The sequence below is a fragment of the Trachemys scripta genome, chromosome 14 (genome assembly GCF_013100865.1).
Source record: "Trachemys scripta elegans isolate TJP31775 chromosome 14, CAS_Tse_1.0, whole genome shotgun sequence".
Lineage (NCBI taxonomy): Eukaryota > Metazoa > Chordata > Testudines > Emydidae > Trachemys > Trachemys scripta.
The window spans coordinates 1726087-1751165 of NC_048311.1; the positions used below are offsets into that span (position 1 = coordinate 1726087).

General features: G+C 43.2%; 3 protein-coding genes and 1 pseudogene across 3 annotated transcripts; 2 read left to right on the forward strand and 2 right to left on the reverse strand.

Moving 5' to 3' along the window:
• Positions 1-6337: 6337 nt before the first annotated feature.
• On the forward strand, positions 6338-7261 carry LOC117887513 (olfactory receptor 14A16-like). The gene has a single exon (XM_034790164.1). It carries the CDS (start codon positions 6338-6340, stop codon positions 7259-7261), a length of 924 nt encoding a protein of 307 aa, XP_034646055.1.
• Positions 7262-10001: 2740 nt separating this feature from the next.
• LOC117887515 lies at positions 10002-11424 on the reverse strand (annotated as a pseudogene).
• Positions 11425-11877: 453 nt separating this feature from the next.
• Positions 11878-18078, forward strand: LOC117887516 (olfactory receptor 14A16-like). The gene is made up of 3 exons (XM_034790165.1): positions 11878-11964; positions 15482-16468; positions 18037-18078. Exons 1-3 carry the CDS (start codon positions 11878-11880, stop codon positions 18076-18078), a joined length of 1116 nt encoding a protein of 371 aa, XP_034646056.1.
• A 2910-nt stretch (positions 18079-20988) lies between these two features.
• On the reverse strand, positions 20989-22003 carry LOC117887413 (olfactory receptor 5V1-like). The gene has a single exon (XM_034790017.1). It carries the CDS (start codon positions 21986-21988, stop codon positions 21056-21058), a length of 933 nt encoding a protein of 310 aa, XP_034645908.1. The 5' UTR covers positions 21989-22003; the 3' UTR covers positions 20989-21055.
• Positions 22004-25079: the final 3076 nt, after the last annotated feature.

The window sequence follows — 25079 nt, forward strand, 5'->3', positions numbered from 1 at the left end:
GCCACAAGCTACCTGCTCCTGTGCTTCATCAGAGTAGTGGTGGTTCTCCGTTACGCTGTCCCAGGACCAGCCAAGGGAAGGATTTCTGACTCAGGAAGGCACAGTTCCCTCCTCTCTGCCACCCCTTGCTCCCTGGCAGCAGTAATTTGCTGCTGGCTAGGTCATTGGGGCTGGAAATTAAAATTCTACCATTCCCTGATTCTTCCTGGCCACAGCTTGTTAAACTAGACTACAGCCTTCTTAAAGTGTCGTGCCCAAAACTGGACACAATTCTCCATCTCAGTCCTCACTGGTGCCGAGGAGAGTGGAACAATTATCTTTCATGTCTTCAACATGATGCTCCTCTTAATACACCTGTTGCAAGGTAGAAATGTTTGCAATAATTTATGACTCCTATGGGTCCCTTAATTTCCTCTATATTTGTCATGATTACCCATTGAGGGGAAACTGATTAAGTTTGCTCTCAGGGCAGCTTAAAAGACATAGATGTGTGTGTCTCCTCCCTATCTAAGTGCAATTAAGAGTCATTAAGGAACTGGTTTAAAAGTACCCAGATCAATAAGGTGGCCAGAGAGACAATGCCAGCTCCAATGACTCATACAATTCTAAACCTCTTCGCCCAAGTGCTTGCAACCCCTTTCAGTTTAGTGTCATCTGCAAATAGTTTAACAATTAGCATATAAGAGAGTTATGTATAGGGTAGATAGAACTAGCTAGCTAGCTACCAAACTAAGATATTAAATCCAGAATCATTTGTAACAAAATCTGAGGACTCTAGGACCTAAAGGAATAACATCTTTGCACGTCAATTAACTGCAGGCTGCTATACTTGCTTTGTCCAGACACTAGAGGGAGACAGGATCTTCTGCACATAGATGGTGCATATTTACAATAGGATACCACATTCACTGAACTGATGAGGTCTTGCTGCTCCACCAAAGAGGAGAGATGGGAGCAGGGCCGGCTCCAGGCACTAGCTGAGCAAGCTGGTGCTTGGGGCGGCATATTGTTGGAGGCGGCATTCTGCCCCTAGGGTGGCACGGCCGCCTTTTTTTTGGTTTGTTCTTGTTCCACTCCGTCCGCCCTGTAGGGGGCGGCAGTGCAGAGAACCAGAGCGCCCTGCAGGGCAGTCCTCTTCCTTCCCTCCCCGCCGACCGGAGCGGAGCCCTCGCGGCAGGCGGCAGGAGGCGGTGCAGCGGGAGGGGCCACGTGGCAGCGCCCCTGCTGTAGCCCTGGCCGCCCCCTACTCTCTCTCTCCTGCCCGCTCCCTCTCCCCGCCCCAGCCGGTCCCCCTGCACCCACGCTCCGGCTGCGCCGCAGGTTGTTTTTTTTTTTGCTTGGGGCCACCAAAAAGCCAGAGCTGGCCCTGGATGGGAGCCAGCATGGTTGCAGCATGCATGACATTTCCAATTGCATTCAGCTATGGGATACGTTTCTAGAGTTGAGTGATGTCACCCCTGTGCTATAAATCTATTTACATTAGGTGTGTGGGGGGGTATGGGTTAGGACAGAGGTCAAAATTCAATTGTCTGTTAATTATTGGGCCTCATCATGACTCATGTGAGTAGCCCCATTAACATCATTGGAATTTTGTCTGAGTAAGAATTCAATAAGTCCCTGAATGTTTGATATTTACTTTTTCAAGGATTTGGAGTTGCCATACATGGCTGTCATGGAGATCCTCATTCAAGGCTATGACAGAATTGAGGCAGAGTAATGACTGGCTGCTAAAGAGGACCAGTCCCTATTATTGAGTGTGATATATGGGAATGGACAGGGGGCATGGAGGAAACAGCCCATCTCCACCCAGATACTGCCCAGGGACCATGTTCTTCCTGTCTGCCACAGTGTACAACGTGGTTTGAACTATTTATGCATTGCGGTGGGAAAATTGCACCCCAAAAGGAGCTGGGAGATAATGGCAGAAAGAAGATACTCAGCATTCAAGGGTAGAAAGATAGAGAGGAAACAAGTTTCCTTCCCTCCAGGATGTAAGAAGATTGAGGGAGATCCTAAAATGATGATGAAGAGAAGTAATAGGTGAGAGGTGATGATGGTCTAACTCCATAATAGACTCATAGACTTTAAGTTCAGAAGGGACCATCGTGATTATCTAGTCTGACCTGAAAATTGCAGGCCACAGAACCTCACCCACTCCCTCATTTAATAGACCCATAACGTCTGACTGAGTTACTGACATCCTCAAATCTTGATTTAAAGACTTCAAGTGGCCTGATTCTCTTTAAAATCCCACCAGTGTAAATTAGGATTTTTTTGTATTATGAATAGGTGTTACAAAGTGGGGAATCAGGGCCACTAACTCAGTGAAGAATTAACCATGTTACCATTAACTGATGGCAAAATTCCCTCGAATGATGGATAGATTGTATGAGCCCAGATTCTCTGCTGGTGTGAACTGGAGTAGATCTATTAAAGAACTACCCTATAATCTGGAGATCTGACCCTGGGACTTCCCTCAGTGTTGTATGGATGCCCCAGCAGTGCAGGCCTGATCAATAAACCTCCTGGTTATTTACTTCACTGTCAAATCTCATCACAATGGTTTTGACTAAAGCTTTTCCAGGTGATGCCTTTTTTTGTGTGTTTGAAAAATGTAAAGTAACATAAATAGGCCCATCATCGCTCTCTCTGGCCCAATGACTGTTCCATTGTGGATAAATATTTAAATAGTCCTTGGGCCAAAGAGAGAGAGACTGAGAGTCGGAATGATTCTGTAGTCCAGGAAGGTGGAAGATCCAGGGTCCAGTTCCCCTGCTCCAATTACTCTTCCATTATTTATCCACAGTTGAACAGCTTCAACAGTAGAGACGAGGCTGGTACACCCTGTTCAAATGTTTTCTTCCACCTCTGGCAGAGAGGGGGGAATTGAAGCTGCATCTCTGACTATCTTGGCTAATAGTCATCTATGGACCTATCCTCCACGAGCTTATCTAATTCTTTTTTAACCCAGTTATAGTTTTGACCTTCACAACATCCCCTGGCAATGAGTTCCACAGGTTGACTCTGCGTTAAGTGGAGAAGTACTTCCTCTTGTTTCTTTTAAACCTTTTGCCTATTATTTTCATTGGGTTACCCCTGATTTTTGCTCTATGTGAAGGAGCAAATAACACTTCTCTATTCAGTTTCTCCCCTCCAGTCATTATTTTATAGACCTCTATCATATCCCCCCTTAGTCATCTCTTTTCCAAGCTGAATAGTCCCAGTCTTTTTTAATTCTTCCTCATATGGAAGCTGTTCTATACACATAATCATTTCTGTTGCTCTTCTCTGTACCTTTTTCTATGACCTCATTCTTCTTTATGGACTGGACTTCCCAGCTGGACTACATCTCCCATGATCCACCATGCCAAGGGAGTTCCATGATGCACTAGCTCCCCTCACCAAGAGGCAAGACCATGGTGCATTATAGGAGATGTAGTCGGACCAATAAGTTCAGTCTGTAGAGATGAACGGGAGCATGAGGCACCTGAACTACAATTCCCATGAGGCTCCATGATATCATTTCTGAACTGAAATATCTCAGTTTTCTGTTTTTCATTGAATAGTCAAAATTTTCCACAGGGGTAAAAAATCCAACCAACTCTATCCCTCACCAATGGCAACCTCTCTAGATGAAAGGGTAGTTGGTTTTCTATAGTCCATGCACCATTTCTCCTCCCTCCCAGTTCTCTTCTCCATTGGTATGATGAGTTTCACACCGTTAGCTTTGAAAACTATAACGGCCTGTGATACAGCAGAAGAGTGACAGATGAGAGATATGTAAGCCCCAGGATGGTCAGAGCCTTGTTCCCTGTAGATGGAGGAGAGGTTACTACAAGTTAATGAGAGCACCTGGAGCCAATTAAGGCCCTGCCAGACACCTGATAAAAACCCCTGCTTCAGTCAAACAGAGGGAGGAGTTTGGAGGAGTAATTTTGTGGGCCAGAAGACCAGAACACTAGGTAAAAGGAAACCCTGCTCATGCTGAGCAGAGGGACTCCCCAGACACAAGGGTTTGGGAGATATCCTACCCAAGTGGAGAGAGGGTGGGAAGCCCAACAAACTGAAGGGGCAGAGAGGGAAGTAGCCCAGGGGAAGGAATCGCAGTTTCAAGCTCTTTGCTGCTATCCCTAAGGCCCCTGGGCTGGGACCCGAGTAGAGGGCAGGCCCAAATCTCTCCCCCTCGTTCCCCCTTCTCCGGGACATTAGTGAGGCAGTTAATGCCCAAGAAAAGGGGCGAGAGATGATGCCCTGACCACCCCATAAGAAGAAAAAAGCACAGGACCCACCACAACAGTGCCGGCAATTTGCCACAGAGCCATATCCTGTTCTGCAGTTTAAATGCAGAGTAACTACATTGTCCTCATGATAAGTGATAAGAATCTGGTGGTCCCAAATGCAATGGACACTTAGAAGGTCAGACTAGATCATGATGGCCACTTCTGGCCTTGAATTCTGCGAAGCTATGAATCTTTGAATCAGTCAGTTTAAGCTACTGCAGAAAGGCTTACAAGAAACCATGGCCCAGAGTTTTCTCTGCTATCACTCCCCAGAAGTTGATGGAGTTACACCCAGGAGGAAGTTAGCTCCTACATCTATTATTGTGCCTTGCTGTGAACATACAAGAGTATACAGGGTGGGGAAGTGTTTGCTGTAAGCACACATCTCATTATGGGACCCCAGAGACGTTTCCCCCAAGGACCTTTGAAGGCAACAGTTATCTCCAGGGGTGTACTTCATTCACTCCATGCAGGTGGATTATGGAGGAGAATAGGCACCCTTGTTTGCAGTATGTAGCATGGTTTGTGCAGTTAAATTACTTCTGTTGGGGTTTGTTTCCTCATATATTGGTCCCTAACATTATTTCAGCCTTGGGATACAAGGGCATGTCTATGTTACCATTATTTCCTTCTTAGCAAATAGCATGAAGCCAGGGGAAGAATGAGACTGTCATAAACAGAGAGGAAGACGCCTGTTTTAACATGGTACGATTCCCTCAGACTTTTGAAAATACAATATCTTTAGCTCCACTGCAATAGATCTAGCTTTATTTTTTTTGGCACAGACAACACCCCCCCCCCCCCAGATAACATACTGCTAGGCATCCCAGAAATGATAGATAGATAAGATAGATGTGCAGGGGAAATTCAGAGATGCTGAACTCCCTCAATTGTGCATTGCTGAGTCTGAGAGGGTGTGTGATGTTTGTGTCTGTTGAAGTTGGAGTTGCTAAGCAGTACTCAGGATTTGTTACTGAAATAAGATATTGGGCCAGTTTCTGACCTCACTTACACCAGTGTAAACCCCAAACTCCTCTAGTGACTCCAGGTTTACACCTGTGTTGCCGAGAACAGAACCCAGCCCTTTAACACTTACAGCGATGGTGTGGCATATGAGAACCTCTGGGAGGCAGGCAATCTCAGCTATTTCCTACTCATAGTCTTCATAACTTTTGTTCATTTTCTAATTCTATGCACTACTTTCTTATTATTTTGATTCAGTTATTAGTTCTGCTATTATTATTGGCCCACGTCCTGCCAGCTGTACTTACATTTTGGCACCCTTAATTATTCCTTAAGAAAGGACTGGGTAAAGAGCAGAGGGTTTGGCTTTTTATTTTTGAAAACCTTGTCATCCCCTTGCAAATCGAAGGACCATAAGATGTAATGATCTCCAGATTCTTTAAATGATCCCTGCTAGAACTAGTTTACCCACCCACAGTAGGGCCATGTACTGATGTTTCTATGTGCTAGGTGAAAGAGTGTCGCAGACAGATTTAGTTATCCATCTATCTAACTATCTGTCATGAATCTATGAATCCTCCAGGCATTTACCCACACTCATTTAGTTTTTGAGAACCTTATAAAAGTAATAATAAACAGGGAGATTCCTTGTAGTTAGTGGGTTCCACCTGGGAATCACTGAGCATTAGAGATTACTGGAAACTTTCCATCAAAACAATCCTGGATGAGAAACAGAAAATAGTTTAGGTGATTACTCTCGGTTTTCCAACTGGCTGTATGCAGCAGTTTGAAGGACTGTGTTTAGGAGTAGAATATAGGGAGATATTCAGGGCTTAAAGTCCTATAGAGTATTTCCCGAAGCCCCCCATATCCCTTTACACCCCCCTCCCCCACCATTCTATAAAAACTCCAAGGGGTTTGAAAATATTTACTGAAGCTCGGCTCTGGACAGCTCCAGCTGAATTTAAGACCTGGAGATATCTGTATGTATGACTCCTGCTGTTCTCGTTATTGTTATTATACCAGTGTCTTTATCCTTCCCTCTGCAGAAAGAAAACTTTATTCCCAGAAAAATCACGGCCAATCAAACCACCATGAATGAATTCTTTCTAATGGCATTCTCTGATGTTCGGGAGCTGCAGCTTTTACACTTTGTGGTGTTTCTGTTTATTTACATTGTATCCTTGTCAGGGAATCTTAGCATCATCATGGCAATAACCCTGGACTGCCACCTTCACACCCCCATGTACTTCTTCCTGAGAAATCTATCCTTCTTGGATATTTGCTTCATTTCTGTCACGGTACCCAAGTCCTTCATCAACTCCCTCATGAACAGCTCATCCATTTCTTTCCAGGGATGTGTTGCACAGCTATTTCTATTTATGTCATTCTTAGCTACAGAGCTATTCCTCCTCACAATCATGGCTTTTGACCGATATGTTGCCATCTGCAATCCTCTCCACTACGCAATGATCATAAACAAGAGGAGGTGTGTTAAGTTAGCCTGCGGGTCATGGATGGGTGGTGGTCTCTATTCTGCTTTGCACACTGCTAACACGTTTTCATCACCCTTTTGTGGGTCCATTATCAACCAGTTCTTCTGTGACATCCAGCCATTGCTGAGGATCTCATGCTCTGAATCCCACACTGGTGAAATTGCACTGATCGTCTTTGGTGTGTGTTTAGCTTCAAGCTGTTTTGCTTTGATAACATTGTCATATGTTCAGATCTTCTCAACAGTGCAGAAAATCCCTTCCGTGGAAGGTCGCCGTAAAACCATCTCCACCTGCCTACCCCACCTCACTGTCATTGTTTTATTCCTCACCAGTGGCATGTTTTCGTACATGGCACCAACCTCCGACTCTGCTCTGGAGCAGCATCTGGTGGCTGCATTTTATTCAGTGGTGCCACCCTTGATTAATCCCATCATCTACAGCCTGAGGAACCAGGAGATAAAAACTGCCCTGAGAAAAGTTATGGACAGGAAGCTTTTCCTTTTGATTTGTGAAGAATTTTAAATATAAAATCATTCCTGGTAAAGTTTGCGGATGACACAAAAATCTCCTTCTTAAAACTCTTCTCTGTTGTGAAGCCAACAAAAATACCCTGACAATGGTTAGGCAGCTGTGTCACTGGACACACTGTTTTTCATGTTGACCAGTTACATGTAATTGTTTCCTTGTACTCTCCTCATCTGTTTGTCTGTTCCACCTGTTGTCTATAGTTTTATTCTTAGATGGTTAGCTGTTTGGGGCAGGGACTGTCCCATTGTTATGTGTTTGTACAGCACCCAGCACAACAGAGACATAGCTTCTAGGTGCTACCATAACATAAACAAGAACAACAGCAATAATTATAATGAGAAATTGGTGGGTTGGTTAATAATAATTAGGATAATTAATTGTTACAGAGTGATTTGGATTGCTTGGTAAGATAGTTACAATCATACAGAAAGGGGGAGATTTTCGAAGGAGCCTAAAGGATTTGTGTGCCACATTCTCATGAATTGTTATGGGAACTGGGTGTCCTTTAGGTTGCTTTGAAAATCTCAGCCCATGTGTTTAATAAAGCTGAATAAAAGCTACATTGTTAGGATGGGTTTTGTAAAGGAAGATAAAGGAGTTAACTATGCAACTCTTATTGACTTCTAATGGCCATTGGGTTCTTTTGTGATAATTGGTCCTATGGAATAAGATGCCCACATAGAAAATACCCATTCATCCCACAGAGTAAGAAGTTGGAACCGTAGACATCAGAAGATATTTCCTATATTTCCTTGCTCACTCAAATTTCCTATTTACTATAATTTGTACCCAATGTTGCACCCGCAAGCTTAATGGGCTCAATTTTTAAAGACATTTAGGCACCTAGTGGTATTTTCATTAGCATCTCCAATTGAAATCAATGAGTTTTAGAAGTGTAGGTGCTTTTGAAAATCTCTTTAGGTGTCTAAATACCTGTAAAGATCTGGCCCCACTGGCCTTAGTAGAGTGTTTGGGAGGCAGGAAATCTTTGAGTTGGATTCCCATCTCTTCTCATGGGTGACCTTAATGATACTTTTCACCCCTGTCAGGGCCTCAAATATAATAATGAAGGTTTTACAAATGGGGTATAATATTTGCCTCACATTGTACAGCATTGTGAGCTCTTCAGACAAAATCAGGGATATTATAACCCCTCGTTTTCAAGTGGGGCACTTTAAACAGCAACTTTTCCACACTTTGAAAATCAGGCTTTGTTTCTTTAGGCCTCTCAGCAGATATTTTGGTGCCTACACTTAGCATCCAAAGTCACTAAGCTCCTCAGCTTCCATTTACCAAGTCTGAACATTTTGATAAACTTTGTGTCTCTAGCTCCCCAATTCTCTAATGGGAATACTATATTTCCCCGTGACCTCCGAATTTATCTGTCTGATATTCACTAAGGTTGTAGTTTTTGCAGGAGCCTAGGGGAATTAGGTCCCAGTTCCCATTGGAAGTCTGAGCACGGGGCATCTAACTCCGTTAGGTCGCTATGGAAATCTCATTGAGAGTGGCCAGTACTGAGGCAGCAGTAGGGGTTGTTATGGACTGAGCTCCTGCAGGTATTGGCATATAGGGAAATCCATATAATAAACTTCACTGTTTGTGCAATGGTCTATAATCATATGGGCTCATTTTCTTCTCATTCACCTCAGTGCAAATCAGGAGTAACTCAATGGGCTTCAGTGGGGCTGATTCCCCTCTCACTCACCCTGGTGTAAATCAGGAATAAATCCATTGGAGTCAGTAGTGATTGATTCCCCTTTCACTCACCCAAATACCAATCAGGAGTAACTCTACTGAAATCAATGGCCAAATCAACCTCTCACTTATGCTGGTGTAAATTATAAGTAACTCCAGTGGAGTCATCACAGTTACACTGGTGTAAAACTGAAATAAGTTAGAATATAACCAGACCACATAGTGTGGGGGGGGAATTTGCTTATTCCTGACCCCGTAGGCAATTTTCTCACACCAGGAGTGTTCGTTACCTGGATAATGTGATTATAGAGTCTGATACTCCTCCCACTTACACTACTGTTGCATTGATTCTGTCCATATTAGCACCAATGTAATTCTACTGCCTGGAAAGGAAGCCACTCAGATACCACCAATTTTAGATTCATTTCCAGCTACCCTGCTGCTCCCTATCATAATATTTCCACATACCCTCATACAGTGGGGGCAAATCATAACTGTTCCTGTGATTTTACACTGATGTCGACCCACTAAAGTCAAAGCCATTACACAGCAAGGTGTTGTATCATGGCCAGTAAATGCAAAGTCCAGTCTGAATCTTAATATATTAAGCTTCACATGGCCACATGAGGGGGGTAGCTATTATGATCCCCATTTTGAAGAAAGGGAAGGTTACACAGCAAATCATTCTGATTTCTCATTTCTAGGAACCCATGGAAGTGTGAATGACAGCCTCAGATAGAAACAAAGAGAGCTATTCTGTGCTAAATAATAACAATAATAATAAATAATAAAACTCGTTATGACAAACAAGCCCATGTTAATTGATATTGCCATACCAGCAGAGAGAAACATGAATCAGGGATTGCTTGGCCCTGCTGCCCTTATTCAGACATGTAGCTCTTCCTCACATCAGGAGTCCCATTGTATTTAATAGAACTGCTCTAATGGGTAAGGGCTGCTAGCACGAGCAGTGATTCACAGCATCACCCCATCAGATGAGTTCCCATTATCTTGATTTTATTGTAACGTACAATAATTACATACAAAATAATTTGCTATTTGTCATGAAATTCATAATCTCACTAACAACTTTTCTCAAGGCCTCCTTGACCTCTTTGTTTCTCAGGCTGTAGATGAGGGGATTGACCAAGGGAGTCAGGACAGTGTAGGAGAGAGAACACTTTGTTCAGGTCTCAGTGTGTTAGTGTCTGGTAGCAGATAGACAATGATTAGTGTCCCATAGTAGAGTGTAACCACAATGAGGTGAGAGGAGCAGGTGGAAAATGCCTTTTGCCTTCCAGTGGTGGAAGGAATTCTCTGGATGGTGGCGATGATATGCATGTAGGATGCCAGGGTTAATAGAAAGGGAGGCAGTGTTAATATGGAGGAGAACAGGAAAGTCACAAGAGCCATCAGGCAGGTGTCACTGCAGGACAGTTTTACTAACGGGGCGTAATCACAAAAGAAATGGTCAATTTCATTGGGGCCACAAAAAATCATTTGGGATATCCAACATGCAGTGATGGTGCAAGCCATAAAAAACACTTCCCCAAGACCCAGCTGCCAGCCAGAAGCAGAGCCTGCCATTCATAATGGCTGCATACTGCAGTGGTTTGCATATTGCTAAATACTGATCATAAGACATCACTGATAAGAGACAACATTTCACAGCTACCAGAGAACCAAACAAATCAAGTTGTGCAATACAGGCCTGGACAGAAATGGTTCTGTCCCCAGTCAGGAAACTGGCCACCATCCTGGGTAGGATGGTGGAAGTGTAGCAGGTTTCCAAGCATGACAAGTTCCCCAGGAAGAAGTACATGGGGGTGTGAAAGTGCTGATCAGCCACAACTAGTGCAATGATGAGGATGTTCCCAGCCATGGTCACAATGTAGATTACTAGAAAGAGCAGGAAGAGAAGAATCTGCAGTTGAGGGAGATTCCCGAATCCTAGGAGGATGAATTCTGTGATGAACGTTTGATTTCTCTGGTCTGTGTCTGTTATGGGCTATATCAAGAAATGTAGTTAAATACATAAATCCACATTATCTTTTTTAATATCATATTTCATAGGTTATGTGGTGTCATTTAATTTTGTTGATGTTTAAATGTAGTCATGGATGAGCTTTGCAGGATCTCTGCTTTTCTATGCATCTTTTTCCTGCCAGTACCATGTTCATAGATACTGTAACCCCATACCTCAAGCTGGGCTGGTACCGCAATTATCCCCCGTTATGCTGTGTAATATAGTGCCATGGGTGAAATCTGAGAGTCAAGAAAGCAAGGTACTATTCCTAACTCAGTGTGACCTTGAAAAAGCCATGTAGTTCTGTACCTCAGTTTCCACAGCTGTAATATGGGGATAATGTTACCTTGTAAAGTGGCTTGTTATCTTCTGGTAAACTTAAGTATTTAAAATCTTCACAGTGCTCTGAGACTATTGACAGCTTTCTGTACATGCTCACAAGTAAAGCCAAATGCATCGCCTTGTCACACTGAGAGCTGATTTTTACACCGTCTAAGGGCCTGTGTACACTGGCAAGCTTTTTTGATTAAACTAATGTAACCAAGGAAAAATTGACAAAAGCAAAGTTGTCAAAGCGTGTCTACATTTGCTCCCTCTGTCGACAGTCCGTGTCCACTTTTGGGGCATCTTCTGTCTGTGTGTTTCACTCTATGCATCTGAAGAAGTGAGCTGTAGCCCATGAAAGCTTATGCTGAAATAAATGTGTTAGTCTCTAAGGTGCCACAAGTACTCCTGTTCTTTTAGCAACTTATCAGTGCTTTGTGCATTCACAGAGCAGCTGCATACGGTAGAGCATCGCTTCTGGACTAGGGAAACAAGCACTAACTGGTGGGATCGGATTGTCATGCAGGTATGGGATGATGACCAGTGGGTACAGAACTTTAGGATGCGTAAAGCAACCTTCATGGAGCTATGTGCTGAGCTGGCCCCCGACCTGCAGTGCAAGGACAGCAGATTGAGAGCTGCCTTTCCAGTAGAGAAGCGTGTTGCAATCATTGTGTAGAAGCTGATGAATCCAGACTGCTACTGGTCAGTCGCAAATCAATTTGGAGTAGAAAAGTCCACTGTTGGGGCTGTATTACTCCAAGTGTGCAGGGCAATAAATCACATCCTGCTGCGTAGGACCATGACTCTGGGAAATGTGCATGCAATAGTGGATGGCTTTGCAGAGATGGGTTTCCCTAACTGTGGCAGGGGGATTGATGGCACACACATTCCAATTTTAGCGCCAGACCACCTTGCCTCTGAATACATCAGTAGGAAGGGTTACTTCTCCATGGTGTTGCAGCTGCTTGTGGATCACTGGGGGCGTTTCACGGACATCAAGGCAGGCCTGTCTGGAAAGATGCATGATGCACACATCTTCAGGAACAGGGGCCTGTACAGAAAGCTGCAGGTGGGGACTTTCTTTCCAGACCACAAGTTTACAGTGGGGGATGTGGAAATGCCCATAGTAATCCTGGGAGACCCGGCTTACCCCTTACAGCCCTGGCTCATGAAACCTTACACAGGGCACCGGGACAGCAGAAAGGAGCATTTTAACAACAGGCTGAACAGGTGCTGCATGGTAGTCGAATGTGCCTTTGGCCATTTGAAAGCTCGGTGGAGGTGTTTAAATGGCAGGATAGACCTTACTGAGGATAATATTCCCGTGGTCATAGCTGCGTGCTGCACTTTGCATAATCTGTGTGACTCTAAGGGTGAAATGTTTGCTCAGGTGTGGAGCACTGAGGCAGAGCACTGGGCTGCACAGTTTGAACAGCCAGATTCTAGGGCTGTCAGAGGAGCCCAGAGGGCTGCTATTAACATCAGAGAAGCTTTGAGGAACCACTTTGACAATGAGGGGCACTAACACGTCTACTTTGGAGTTGCTTCCCTGGTGCATCCATGTACAATTTTGGGGCCCTAGATCCATGCAACACAATGCTTTAGGAACCTGTTCCCGAGAGTGAATTGATTGCTATACACTTTTGTAGAACACAGAATAAAAATGCTGTGCCATTCAATACCTTAGCCTTTATTTATTGTTAAAAAGGGTAAAACCTCACAACTGTGTGTAGCTCCAGCTATCATTGTGCAAGCTGTGAGAGGGAGTGGAGTGATGGGGAAACTCAGGAGTGCTGTGGAATGAAAAGGAATGTGTGGGCATAGAGGGGGGTAGGGTTGGCAAAGAATTGTGCATCTGCTGCAGAGGCGCTCAAACTCGGATCTTCTCAGTCTGTAGCTGTATCAGAGACTTGAGCAACTCTGTCTGATCCTCCATAACTTTTATCATCCGCTTTATTCCCCACCTTTAAAATGGGAATAATGATACTGACCTTCTCTACAAAGTTTTTTGAGAGCCATCAGTGAAAAATGCTGCATAAGAGCAAGGTCTTATTATTATCATCTATCCTCCCATTTTCTGTTTCTCTCCTGGCTTTCTTTTAATGTTATGGATAAGACGTCAGAACTCTGTAAACTCCCCTGTGAGGAAAATGTAATAGGGATGAGACCAAACAACAAACAGCACAAAAGGATGGGAAATGGTAAAGCTCTAAATGGCCTACAGCAGAATTGGAGACCATTTCATTGTATAAATGCAACTGGAACCACCAGAGGGTGAATTTGCACCTAATGCCTATCAAAGTATGAAATGCTTCACCAGATACTTGCAAACTCTGGGGAATGCAGCTTTCATCAGTACGGCTAACTTGTTCTCTGCGTACTCTAGCTTCACATGCAGATAAATCCTTATTCCCAGCTACAAACCTCTTGTGCTGAGTAGGGTGAAGGCTGTTAAGGAGACACACACACATACATACACTGGGATCTCTAATGCAGCTTCTACTTTTGTCCTTAATGTTAAAATAAAGGTTAACACTCTGTAAGCGGCTGCTCTTTGTGTGTAATGTGGACCTACCGGTCTTTATTGAGCCAAATACTTATGTATTTACTCACGTCAATCCATACTGCACTAAGCATGTAATCTGACCTGAGTAGAATAGTAACGCACCCTCGACCGGTGTGGATATCTGTTTATTTAAGGTGTCTCTCTTTCTAAGTATTCCTGTGCCCCTCATAAACCTCCTCACACACACCCATGTCCCTATAGTCTGGCTCACCACACCAGACTATCTCATGCCCCTTTTCCCCTATAGCTCCACTCACAACCCCATATTCTTCTATAATATGACTCATCACCCACATATCTCCCTATAGTCCAGATCAGGGATCGGCAACCTTTGGCGCACGGCCCGCCANACCTCAATTTTCAAGAAATATGGTTAAAAAGAAATATGGTTAAAAAGTGTCATTAAAATGCAAAATTTCATTGCAAATTATTTTTTCCATGAAAAAGTCACTTTCAGTAAAATCCCATTAAAAAAAAATCAAAATATCAGATAGCGAGGAAGGGGCTTATGAACCTTTCTGACAAAGACATAATAAGATTTGGTACCCGGAAACTGAGTTTAGATAAATTCATCCTTGAAATAAGATGCAGTTTCCTAGCTGTGCAGATAATTAAATATTGAAACATTGGAATTCACTGGGAACTGGGCAGCTAACTCTCTTGGGCTCCTTTGAAAACCTCTGTGTAATGTATTATTCATGCAAAACATAGACAGTGCCGCAGTGTTGTTTATTGTGAGAGCTTATCTCATTATGGGGCCTCCGGCCATTTCCCCAAAGGTGCTTGGAAACTGATAATTTACCAGTGAATCTTCCTTCAGCATTTCAGTCATCCTGAAACAGTGAAGGCAAAAGGAAGTCAGACAGCATTCAAAGTAAAAGGGCTGTGTAGTTTTCACAGCATAATTCGTTCCTGGAAAACTCAGCCAAGGGAGTGAGGGATACATGGACATTTCCATGATCTTCCCATATGGGTCTCATCATTCTTTTTAGAGTTCACCGTGAAGCAGGAGGTGAAAAGAGACCTTCATAATTGAAGAGAGAGCTGACTGTGCTAGAATGGTAAATTCCTTTAGACTCTTAGATAAACTGTAACATTTGTACTACTAAAATATCAGCTGACATGGAGATACCAGGATAGATAGCTAGATACTCAGCATTTCACAGGAATCGACTGATAGCGAGGATATAACTGAATATGATATCATTCAAAGGTATTAATTTCCTCATTCTCTTTCATGTTTTATGAACCTGTACTGTATTGTAAATTTTCTCTTGATGCATTAGATGGCTTGGATGTCAAAGTTTCCTGTTCAAAGTTGGAGTTAAGGGTATCATGGAGAACTATAATGGCACAAACACACAGACACAAAGTCCTTTGTTGTTCACAAACATGAACACATGCACATACACACAAACCCTGTGGAATTCTTTAAAAGTGATGTAAATTTGGATTTTTCAGCCCCTCCCAGAGAATATTCAGTAGGGTGTTGTAGAACTGAACCCTATATGGAATACAGGACATGTCTATATTGCTCCCAATGTTATATTATAACATCTTCTTGTCTTTACCATTCTTCTTGTTTTTGTCATTGCAGGCTGAGCACAGTTTATACAAGAAGAAGATGGGAAATCAAACCACCATGATAGAGTTCCTTCTCCTGGGATTCTCTGATGTTCGGGAGCTGCAGATTTTACACTTTGCAGTGTTTTTAGTGATTTACCTGGCAGCTTTGTTGGGGAACTTTGTCATCATCACAGTCATAGCTGTTGATCAGCACCTTCACACCCCCATGTACTTCTTCCTCGGCAACTTATCATTCATAGACCTCCTCTACATCTCTGTCACTGTCCCCAAATCTATGGTCAATTCCCTGTGCAACACTAGAGTGATCTCTCTCCCTGAATGTGCTGGACAATTGTTTTCATTTGTTTCTCTGATAGCTACCGAACTCATTTTCCTCACTATTATGGCATTTGACCGCTATGTTGCAATATGCAAACCTCTGCACTATACAATCACTGTGAATAAGAATCTGTGTCTTAAGTTAGCCTGTGGGTCATGGGTGGGCTGTGGATTGTATTCCGCTTTGCACACTGTAAGTACATTTTCGCTGCCCTTCTGTGGTTCGGTTATCAACCAGTTCTTCTGTGATATCCCCCCACTGCTGAATCTCCGTTGCTCCAAGGACAATATTAGTGAAACTGTGATGATCGCCATTGGTCTTTGTTTGTGTTTCAGCTGTTTTGCTTTAATAGCTGTGTCTTATGTTAAAATCTTCTCTGCCATCCTGAAAATACCTTCCATTCAGGGTCGGCATAAGGTCTTCTCCACTTGTCTGCCCCACCTCATGGTCGTCACTTTATTCCTCAGTACGAGCATTTTTGTCTATATAGTGCCCACCTCCAACTCGCCATCTAAGCAAAACCTGGTGGTGGCTGTTTTCTATACTGTGCTGCCACCACTGATTAACCCTTTCATCTACAGCCTGAGAAACCAAGAGATCAAAAAGGCCCTGGGAAAACTGATTGGGAGAAATTTTCATCCTAACAATAAAATGTTCATCCCTGAAGAAGAGCTCTGTGTAAGCTCAAAAGCTGTGTAAGCTTGTCTCTCTCACCAACAGAAGTTAGTCCAATAAAAGGTATTACCTCACCCACCTTGTCTCTCTAATATCCTGGGACCGACATGGGTACAACAACACTGCAAACAGCCCTTGTAGGTTAGTTTCCAGGATTGTGTCTTCCTCTCGCTTCTCCGACTTCCATCACCATCACCACCCTCACTGAGAGATGGGATAATCCAGTGGTTAGAACAGTGACTTGGGAGACCCTGGATCAGTTCTCTGCTCTGGCACAGAGTTTCTAGCCAAGTCACTTATGGTGACATTTTTAAAGATATTTAGGCACCTCAAGAAGTAGATAGTAACCTGATCAGGCTTTCAAAAGAGCCCAAGAATTCAATGGAAGGTGACTAAGTACCTTTTAAAAATCTATTGATTTTAATGGGCGTGCCTAGATACTTTTGAAAATCTGATTAAGTGCCTATCTACATCTTTAGATATCTTTACTCTTCTTCTTACTCTTAATCTCTGTGGCCAGATTTACAAAGGTATTTAGGTGCCTAATGATGCAGAGCAGTGCCTAATGAAATTTACAAAGGTGTCTTTGCAGTTTAGGTGCCTAACTCCCATTGAAAGTAAATAACTTTTTAAATCTGGCTTTCTATGTCTCAGTTCCTCACCTGAAACGTGGGGATAATTGTCCTTCTCTACCCCACGGATGTTGTTAGAATAAATACATTAAAGACTGTGAGTTGTGCTAATACTATAATAGTTCTATGGTTGAAGAGAAAAGCTTGAAAATGTGATGCAAAGGCATCCTAACTGTTCAAAAACAGACGGCAAATATGAAGCAAACAAAATATATTATTCTTTCAAAAATCTCATGAATTTTAAGCCAATCTTATGATTCTTTTGGAGCCTGATTCATGAATTGTGAAGACTTGCCCTTGGCAATAATAGTAACTTAGCTAGATCGTTACTGTTGTGTTATACTACACTGTCTACCCACATTTAACCCCCTGTAGGATAGGATCTGGAAATGAACCTGAAGGAGTTAGGCACATCAGTCCCATTGAAACCAGCCATAATTATTAGAATCTATATGCTATCACGGGTCAGATTTCCAAAAGCACCAAAATGAGCTAGGCAACAAGTCTTATTGAAAGACAATGGGGCTTATACTCCCAACTCACTTAGGCACTTGATAAATGCTACCCTGTCCTACTTTACTTGCATGGAAACAATGGGACTTTTGCCTCTGATTTCAATGGGAACAGGGTCAAGACCCTATGGATACATCTGTATGGAAAACAAAAAAAACAAAAAACAAAAAAACACAGCATTGAATCTCAGAGCCTAGGTCTACAGACTCAGGCTTCTGGGACTTGTGCTATGGTGCTAAATATAGCCATGTAGCCATTCCTGCTTGGGCTGGAGCTCAGACTTTGACACCCAGGGAGGGGGATGGGTTTCACAGCCCAAGCGGGAACAGCTACATGGCTATTTTTAGTGGTGCATTGAACTTGGGTAGTATCGCTTTAAATAGTTTGTGGGCACACTAGTGGCGCTCACTGTGTTCTCTGTTTCAGAAGCCACTAGAACCCAGCCAGAGCAGAATCGTGTGCATGTAGATAGGTCTTGCATAGTGTACATAATTAGTAGACATGGTTATTTGGAGCTCACCGTGCCTGTTTGTTTTTGTGTTGTGTCTTTTGCTCTTTATACAGGTGTAATATAAAGGGCCCAATCACAACTCTCTCTCCGATCATATAGTGAGAGACATGGACCCCTGCCTTCATTCCACAAATCATGCCAGTCCTGATTGCCCATTTCTAACATATTCTAACATGCACCTTTATGTTTTCTCCCATGAAACCCTTCAAGCAAGGGAGGAGCTCCCCACCCGCAAAGCCACCTCAGATCCCTTCCTTACATGTTCCCTGCCACGACACTTGAAAAAGCGCTTAACAATGGTTAGACAGCTGGTTTGCTGTGGCAGCTCTTTCTCATGCTGATCAGAATTGTCTCGTTGATTCACATGTCTAATAATAGGCTGGGCAGAATTCTATTTTTATTTTTTTAATAATTTTGATGAATAATATGAGTGTTGATAACGACAGTAGATGTTGAGTTTCAAAGAGCTAAAATTTTATCACCATTAAAACACACATTGTCTACATTAGAGGTCAAAATATACAAAGTAAATAACTTTGCATTAAACTTCCTTTGCTTAGCTGTCAATTTTGATTATTATCAATGGAAATATTTTTTTATTTGGTTTGTATGTGTTCAGTGAAATCAATGTTTACTGACATTTACCGATGAAATTCTAATCCTTCCAAGCCTAGTCTTAGGGTATGTCTACACCACACTGTAAACCTGGGCTCAGATTCAGGTTTCAGTCCAACCCAGGCCCACCTCCTGGAAGTGCTACAGGATCAGAGCCCGGGCCCCACTGAGACTCAAGCCCAAGCCCTGTCATTTTGCAGTGTGGATGCAGCTCAAGCCTCAGTCCCGAGTCAGAAGGTCTGCATGGTGCAGCATGGACACATTAGCATGGCTGTGAGACCTGGGTCCAGCAATTGCAAACCCAGGCTTATGATGCAGTGTGGGTCCTCAAGCATGGGCTTGGAAATGCTGAGCCCACAAGCCTGGGTCCCACAGACCTGGGTTTCCAATGGGGTGTAGTCATACCATTAGATTGGACACTCTGCAGGGCAGGGAATGTCCCTTTGAAATAGGGTCCTGGCCTACAGGAACTAATTGTCATCCTAATACTGCAACCACTGTTGTAACTTGTGATACAGCGACTACTACAACTTTTCCTACCACTATTGAAGATGAAAGTGGTGCTAAACTAACAAAAAGTACACACAACATGGCTGAAATTCCCTTGCTGTCCCACCCTCACCCTGTTCCCACTAGTGCGCATTATAAAGTATAGCCGCCCCTTCCCCACCCCTCACTCTCTACTGCCCCAGTGCCCATTATACAGAATAGGCGCTCCTTCCCCACCCCTCACCCTCTGTTGCCCCAGTGCCCATTATACAGAATAGCCGCCCCTTCCCCACCCCTCACCCTCTGTTACCCTACTGCCCATTATACAGAATAGTTGCTCCTTCCCCGACCCTCACCCTCTGCTGCCCCAGTGCCCATTGTGCAGGCTAGCCACCCCTTTCTCATTAGTGCTGCTGAGAGTTGTTAAAGCTGATAAGTTGTTCCGGCTGCTCAGTGCTGCTGTTCTTGGAGCTCTGGTGTCAGCTGCACGAGCAGAGGACACAGGTTGCCTATTCAGGAGACCTCAATGTTACTCATAAAGAAAGACCACAGGCTCGGTTGGATGGTGAAGGCCCTCGGCCAGGTTTATTGTTGATGAAGCCCGTCACCAGCGCCCTGACTCAATGGTTACAAGTTCACTAACACATATATGCCCGTGACAATGTTACCGGCTCAGTCAGGACACCATGGGCCTGTCCTCTAGGCCAACACAAAGATGCCCCTCCTGGGATATCTCCTTTTATACATTGATACAAACAAGTTATGTTTTACACTCCAGACGTTAGTTACCACCCTTGTCCTTGTACCTGCTAGTTTGAACAAAACATCCTCACCCATTATCCTGTCATTCCATCCTTTTCTTACAAGGGGTTGATGTGTTCTTGTACCATCTCTTAAGAATGTGTTTACATAGTTATTTGAGAGATCTGTATGTTTTTGAACCATCCTCTCTGGTCAGGAATGTTTTTACTTGGTTATCTGGCACCTGGTGCATTGCTATTTTGCCAGAGCCAGGCCTACTCTGGTTTCTAGCCTTTGATTCATACCGGTTCTCATGCACAGGGCTCCAGCAAGGCCTACAGCCACCAGCATCCATTATACATTGTGACTCCTTATCTTTGGCACCATCTTACAACCAGTATAAACCTCTCTTTACCATTTGTTACTGTTCTCTGCCATTTAATTTACTGATTAATTTACAGGGCTTTGTAAATAAAGCACTTTTTTTTGGAATTCACTGTGTCTTTTTTGTTCTCTGTTCTGTGAGATGAGTTGATTTTTATTGATTTTGTTTTGTTTTATATTATTTTATGTTTTATTACTATTGGAGGAGACCAAACATTTTGAAACAGAAAAAAATCCCCCCAAAATGGTCTTTCATAAATGTGTGGTGTGAGTTTGTAAAAAGTTGTGGACATTTTAATTTTTTAGGTTTTTTTTTTTTTTTTGCAATTAGTTTTATGTATATAATTTTTTTTATTGAAATTGTTGTTTTTTTTTACCTGAGCAGTTTCAGTAAATGAAAAATTGTGCTAACCATTTTGAGAATTATTTTGAATATAATTTCACTTAAATATTGTAAAAAAGAAAACAAAAAACCCCCCATCATTAGCAATTCAGTACAATGTTTAATCAAAAAACAAGAGACAAAAACGGGACCATTTCATTGTTCAAACTGAAAACAATGTCTAGATTTTTATTGTATATTGTTGTACTTTTTTTTTTCATGTTTTCACCAATTCTACTGACCATAGATGGGAAAACACAAAGCAGAGAACTTTAGCCCCCAGATAATATTGAGAATCCTCCGGGAGGGGAAATTTGCCCCTTTCATTGCAAACACAATTTCCCCATGAAAACTTTTCTCAGAGCCCCCTTCACATCCTTGTTTCTCAGGGTGTAGATCAGTGGATTCATCATGGGGGTTACTATGCTGTAAAGCACTGAGATCAGTCTGTCGTTGTCCAGTGAGTAGCTGGAGATGGGCCGGACGTAGGTGAAGATGGAGCTTCCGTAGTACATCAGGACGATGGTCAGGTGAGACGCGCAGGTGGAGAAAGCTTTGAGTCTCCCCTCTGTGGAGCGTATCTTCAGGATGGTGGAGATGATATAGACATAAGACAGGACTATGCACAGGAACGGGGTCCACCCGATGAAGACCCCGATGGCGAGCAGGATGATCTCATTGAGGGAGGTGTCCCCACAGGAGAGTTTGAGGAGGGGTGGGATGTCACAGAAGAAGTAATTGAGCTGGTTGGCCCCACAGAAAGGCAGCCGGAAGGTGAAAAATGTGTGCACCACAGAGTTGAGGAAGCCGCTGGCCCAGCAGGCACCAGCTAGCTCGAGGCAGACAGCTTTCCTCATGATGACCAAGTAGTGCAAGGGGTTGCATATCGCCACATAGCGGTCATAAGCCATCACAGCCAGGAGGATGCACTCTGTGCCCACAAAGGAGAGGAAAAAATAGAGCTGCATGATGCAGCCTGCATAGCTGATCCTCTTCCTTTCTGCCAACAGGTGCACCAACATCTGGGGGACATTGGTGGTGGTGTAGCAGATGTCCAGGAAAGAGAGGTTTCCCAGGAAGAAGTACATGGGGGTGCGGAGCCGGGGATCTGTGCAGACAATCATGATGATGGAGATGTTCCCCACCAGAGTGCAGAGGTAGGTGACCAAGAAGACGCTAAAGAGCAAGAACTGCAGCTGCTGGAGGTTGGAGAACCCCATGATGATGAATTCAGTTGGGGCAGTTTCATTTGCCATTTCTTCAGAGCTGAGAGGGATGACTCTAGAGGGAATAAATGTAAGGAATGAGGCTAAGGTTTTCAAAGCCACCTAAAGGATTTGTATGCCCAGTCCTCATTACAGTTTATGGGAACTGGGCATCTAAATCCCTTAGGTGTCTTTTGGAAATCTCAGATTTAGGTTGTTTGTGAACTTGGACAGAAAATTTTAGCGGATAATTAAATTGTGCAATATAAAGGCAAGAAAGTGTATCTGTGTGTCTCTTCATGTGTGTGTTTAATTGCATGATTGTGTTTGTTACTGTATCTGGTCGTGTGTGTGTGTGAGAGAGAGAGTTTTATTTTGTGTGTGTGTATATATTTGATTAGGTGTATTGTTGTGTATGTTTGCCATTGTGTGTATGATTACAGTAGTGCCTATTTTCTATTTTATATATATATATATATATATGGTTGTGCTGTGTGTGGTGTTGTTCGTGTATGTGATTGTGTATGTGATTCTGTGTGATTGTGGTAGTGTCTCTGTGTTCATTTGTGTATGTATACAGTTATGAATGTTTGCTGATTTGTATTTAGATGTTCGTGTGTTCAATTGTGTGTGCTTTTGTGTGATTCTGGTAGCACCTGCACATGTGTTTCAATGTGTATGTATATGATTGTGTGCGTTATGTGTGTATGTTTTTTTGTGTGTATTTGTGGTAGTGTCAGTGTGTGTGTTTAATTGTGTTTGTGCATGTGTAAGTGCAGTAGCGTATATCTGTGGTTTCTGTGTCTGTATATGTTTGAGCATGTCTGTGCTCTTGTGTGCTTAGCTATTTCTACTCAATACAAATTTGGCTGCAGACCTAAATTCATCATTGATCAAGGAGAGGATAACCCTATCTATAGCTCTGTGAGGAGAGAATGCGGTTTCAATTCTGGTCAGGTCAATACAACAGGAATCCTGTATCAGAACTTTCCCTCTATACAACTCTAGTACTAAATTCATAAAGCTCCACAAAACTCTCCCATCGCTGGTGTGTTTCATACCAACCTTTCCCACTACCACCTACATGGATTTTCTGTGCCACCTCCGAGCCAGCCAGCACACACCATTTCCTCATCTACATCCCATCTGGGCCCGTACCCAGGTACATCACTAACTATGACACACATAAACCTAATAACACTTTTCAGCGGTAGAAGACAGAATCAACTAGTTCCCCTTATCTCCTGCTAATCACTCACTCACTCCTATCTAATTTATCTATCGTCATCATCATGACTAGATTAGTCTCTTTCTTTCTTTCCAGGCATGTCTGTCTATTTCTTGCTCTCTTTCTATGTCCTTCCTGACTGTGGCCACCCCCCACTCTCTCCTCCTCACCTAATTAATATCCCTCTCCCACCCTTCCATAAAGCACCCAAGCCCCAGGACTTTCATACTGCCGCTGAGGTCTTACCTGCATGGACACTTAGTGCACGGCAGCAGTGTTCAGATGGACACTTGTTACACTGCAGGCTAGTGTGGGGTAGATTTACACCCTTCACTAACAGTCCCCTAGTGTGCTTTGATCTAGCCTGCTTTGCAACGGGAGTAGCTCAAAGTGCACTCGGGAGCTATTAGTGTGTGGCAGCAGCATCCAGTCAGATACTTAGTACACCCCAGCTTGCTGCAAACTAAGTGTTCATTTAGACGAGATGTGACACTCATACTTAGTCAAGTTAGGTTGAGTTCACAGGAACCATAGATTTCTTTGGGATGCAGGGACCTGGCAGTCACAAGGGAGGGATATGAACTGCAGAATATGGGGCTGCCCAGCTGAGCAGAAGCCCAGCTACAATATTTAATATGGCATTGAGAGTTGGCACTGGGTAAAGGGGTGGATTTTTAAAGACAAAGGGTGCCTTTGAAATGGGAGCTGGAGGTCTAACTATCCTTTATGCCTTTAAAAAATCTCCCCCTATGACTAAGATTTTCAAAGCTGCCCACAAGATTCTGAATTGCCCAATTTAAGTCACCTTAAAGGGACATGATTCTTCAGCACTTTCTGAAAATCAGCCCTCTTTAAGGCATCACACATTAGAAAACTGAAAATTGAGGCATCCAAAATCACTAAGGTCCAAATGATTTCAATGGGTGTTAGGCACCTAGATCTTTTGAAAATCCCATGAGGTGCCTAAATACCTTTAAGGCCAGAATTTTCAAAGGGAGATATGGGCCAGTTTTTTAGTCATCAACATACATACACAACAGTCTGACACAAACAAATCTACAGATATAAGTAGACATTGAATTGCAGAGATGTGGGGCTGGAAGAGATCTCAAGAGGTTATCTAGTCCAGCTCCCGGTGCTGAGGTAGGACCAAGTAAACTTAGATCAGTTGTGACAGGTGTTTGTCCAACCTGTTCTTAAAAATCTCCAGTGACGGGGATTCCACAACCTCCCTAGGTAACCTGTTCCAGAGCTTAACTATCCCTAGAGCTGGAAAGTTTTTCTTAATATCTAACCTGAATCTCTCCAGATGCAAACTACACTGATTCCTCCTTGTCCTACTCTTAGTGGACATGGAGAACAATTGATCACCATCCTCTTTGAAACCACCTTTCACATATTACACAACATACAAATACAAACACAAGGACATAATGAAATAATGACCCGAAGAAGAGCTCTGTGTAAGCTTGAAAGCTTGTCTCTCTCACCAACAGCAGGTGGTCCAATAAAAGATATTACCTCACCCACCTTGTCTCTATAATGAAATAAGGGTTGTTACGCTCTGGAAAAGGCTTCCAAGGGTGGCAGTGGAATCCCATCACTGGAGGTTTGTAAGATGACGGTGGACAAACATCTGTCAGGGATGGTCTAAGTTTACTGCCTCAGCACAGGGGGGCTGGATTTGATGACTTCCCAAGGTTCTTTCCAGAGCTATGATTCTATGACACACACATGAGCACAAAGACACAATCTACAAACACAGATCCTCAGACCTTGTGTGGGATTTTTAAAAGTGCCTAGAAAGACAGAGATACAAGTCTCTGGAGTTTTATGTGACTTGTGCTCCTTACTCACTTGGTTTCTTTGGAAAAATCCCCCCAAAAAACAATTAAACATACACAGATGAACATA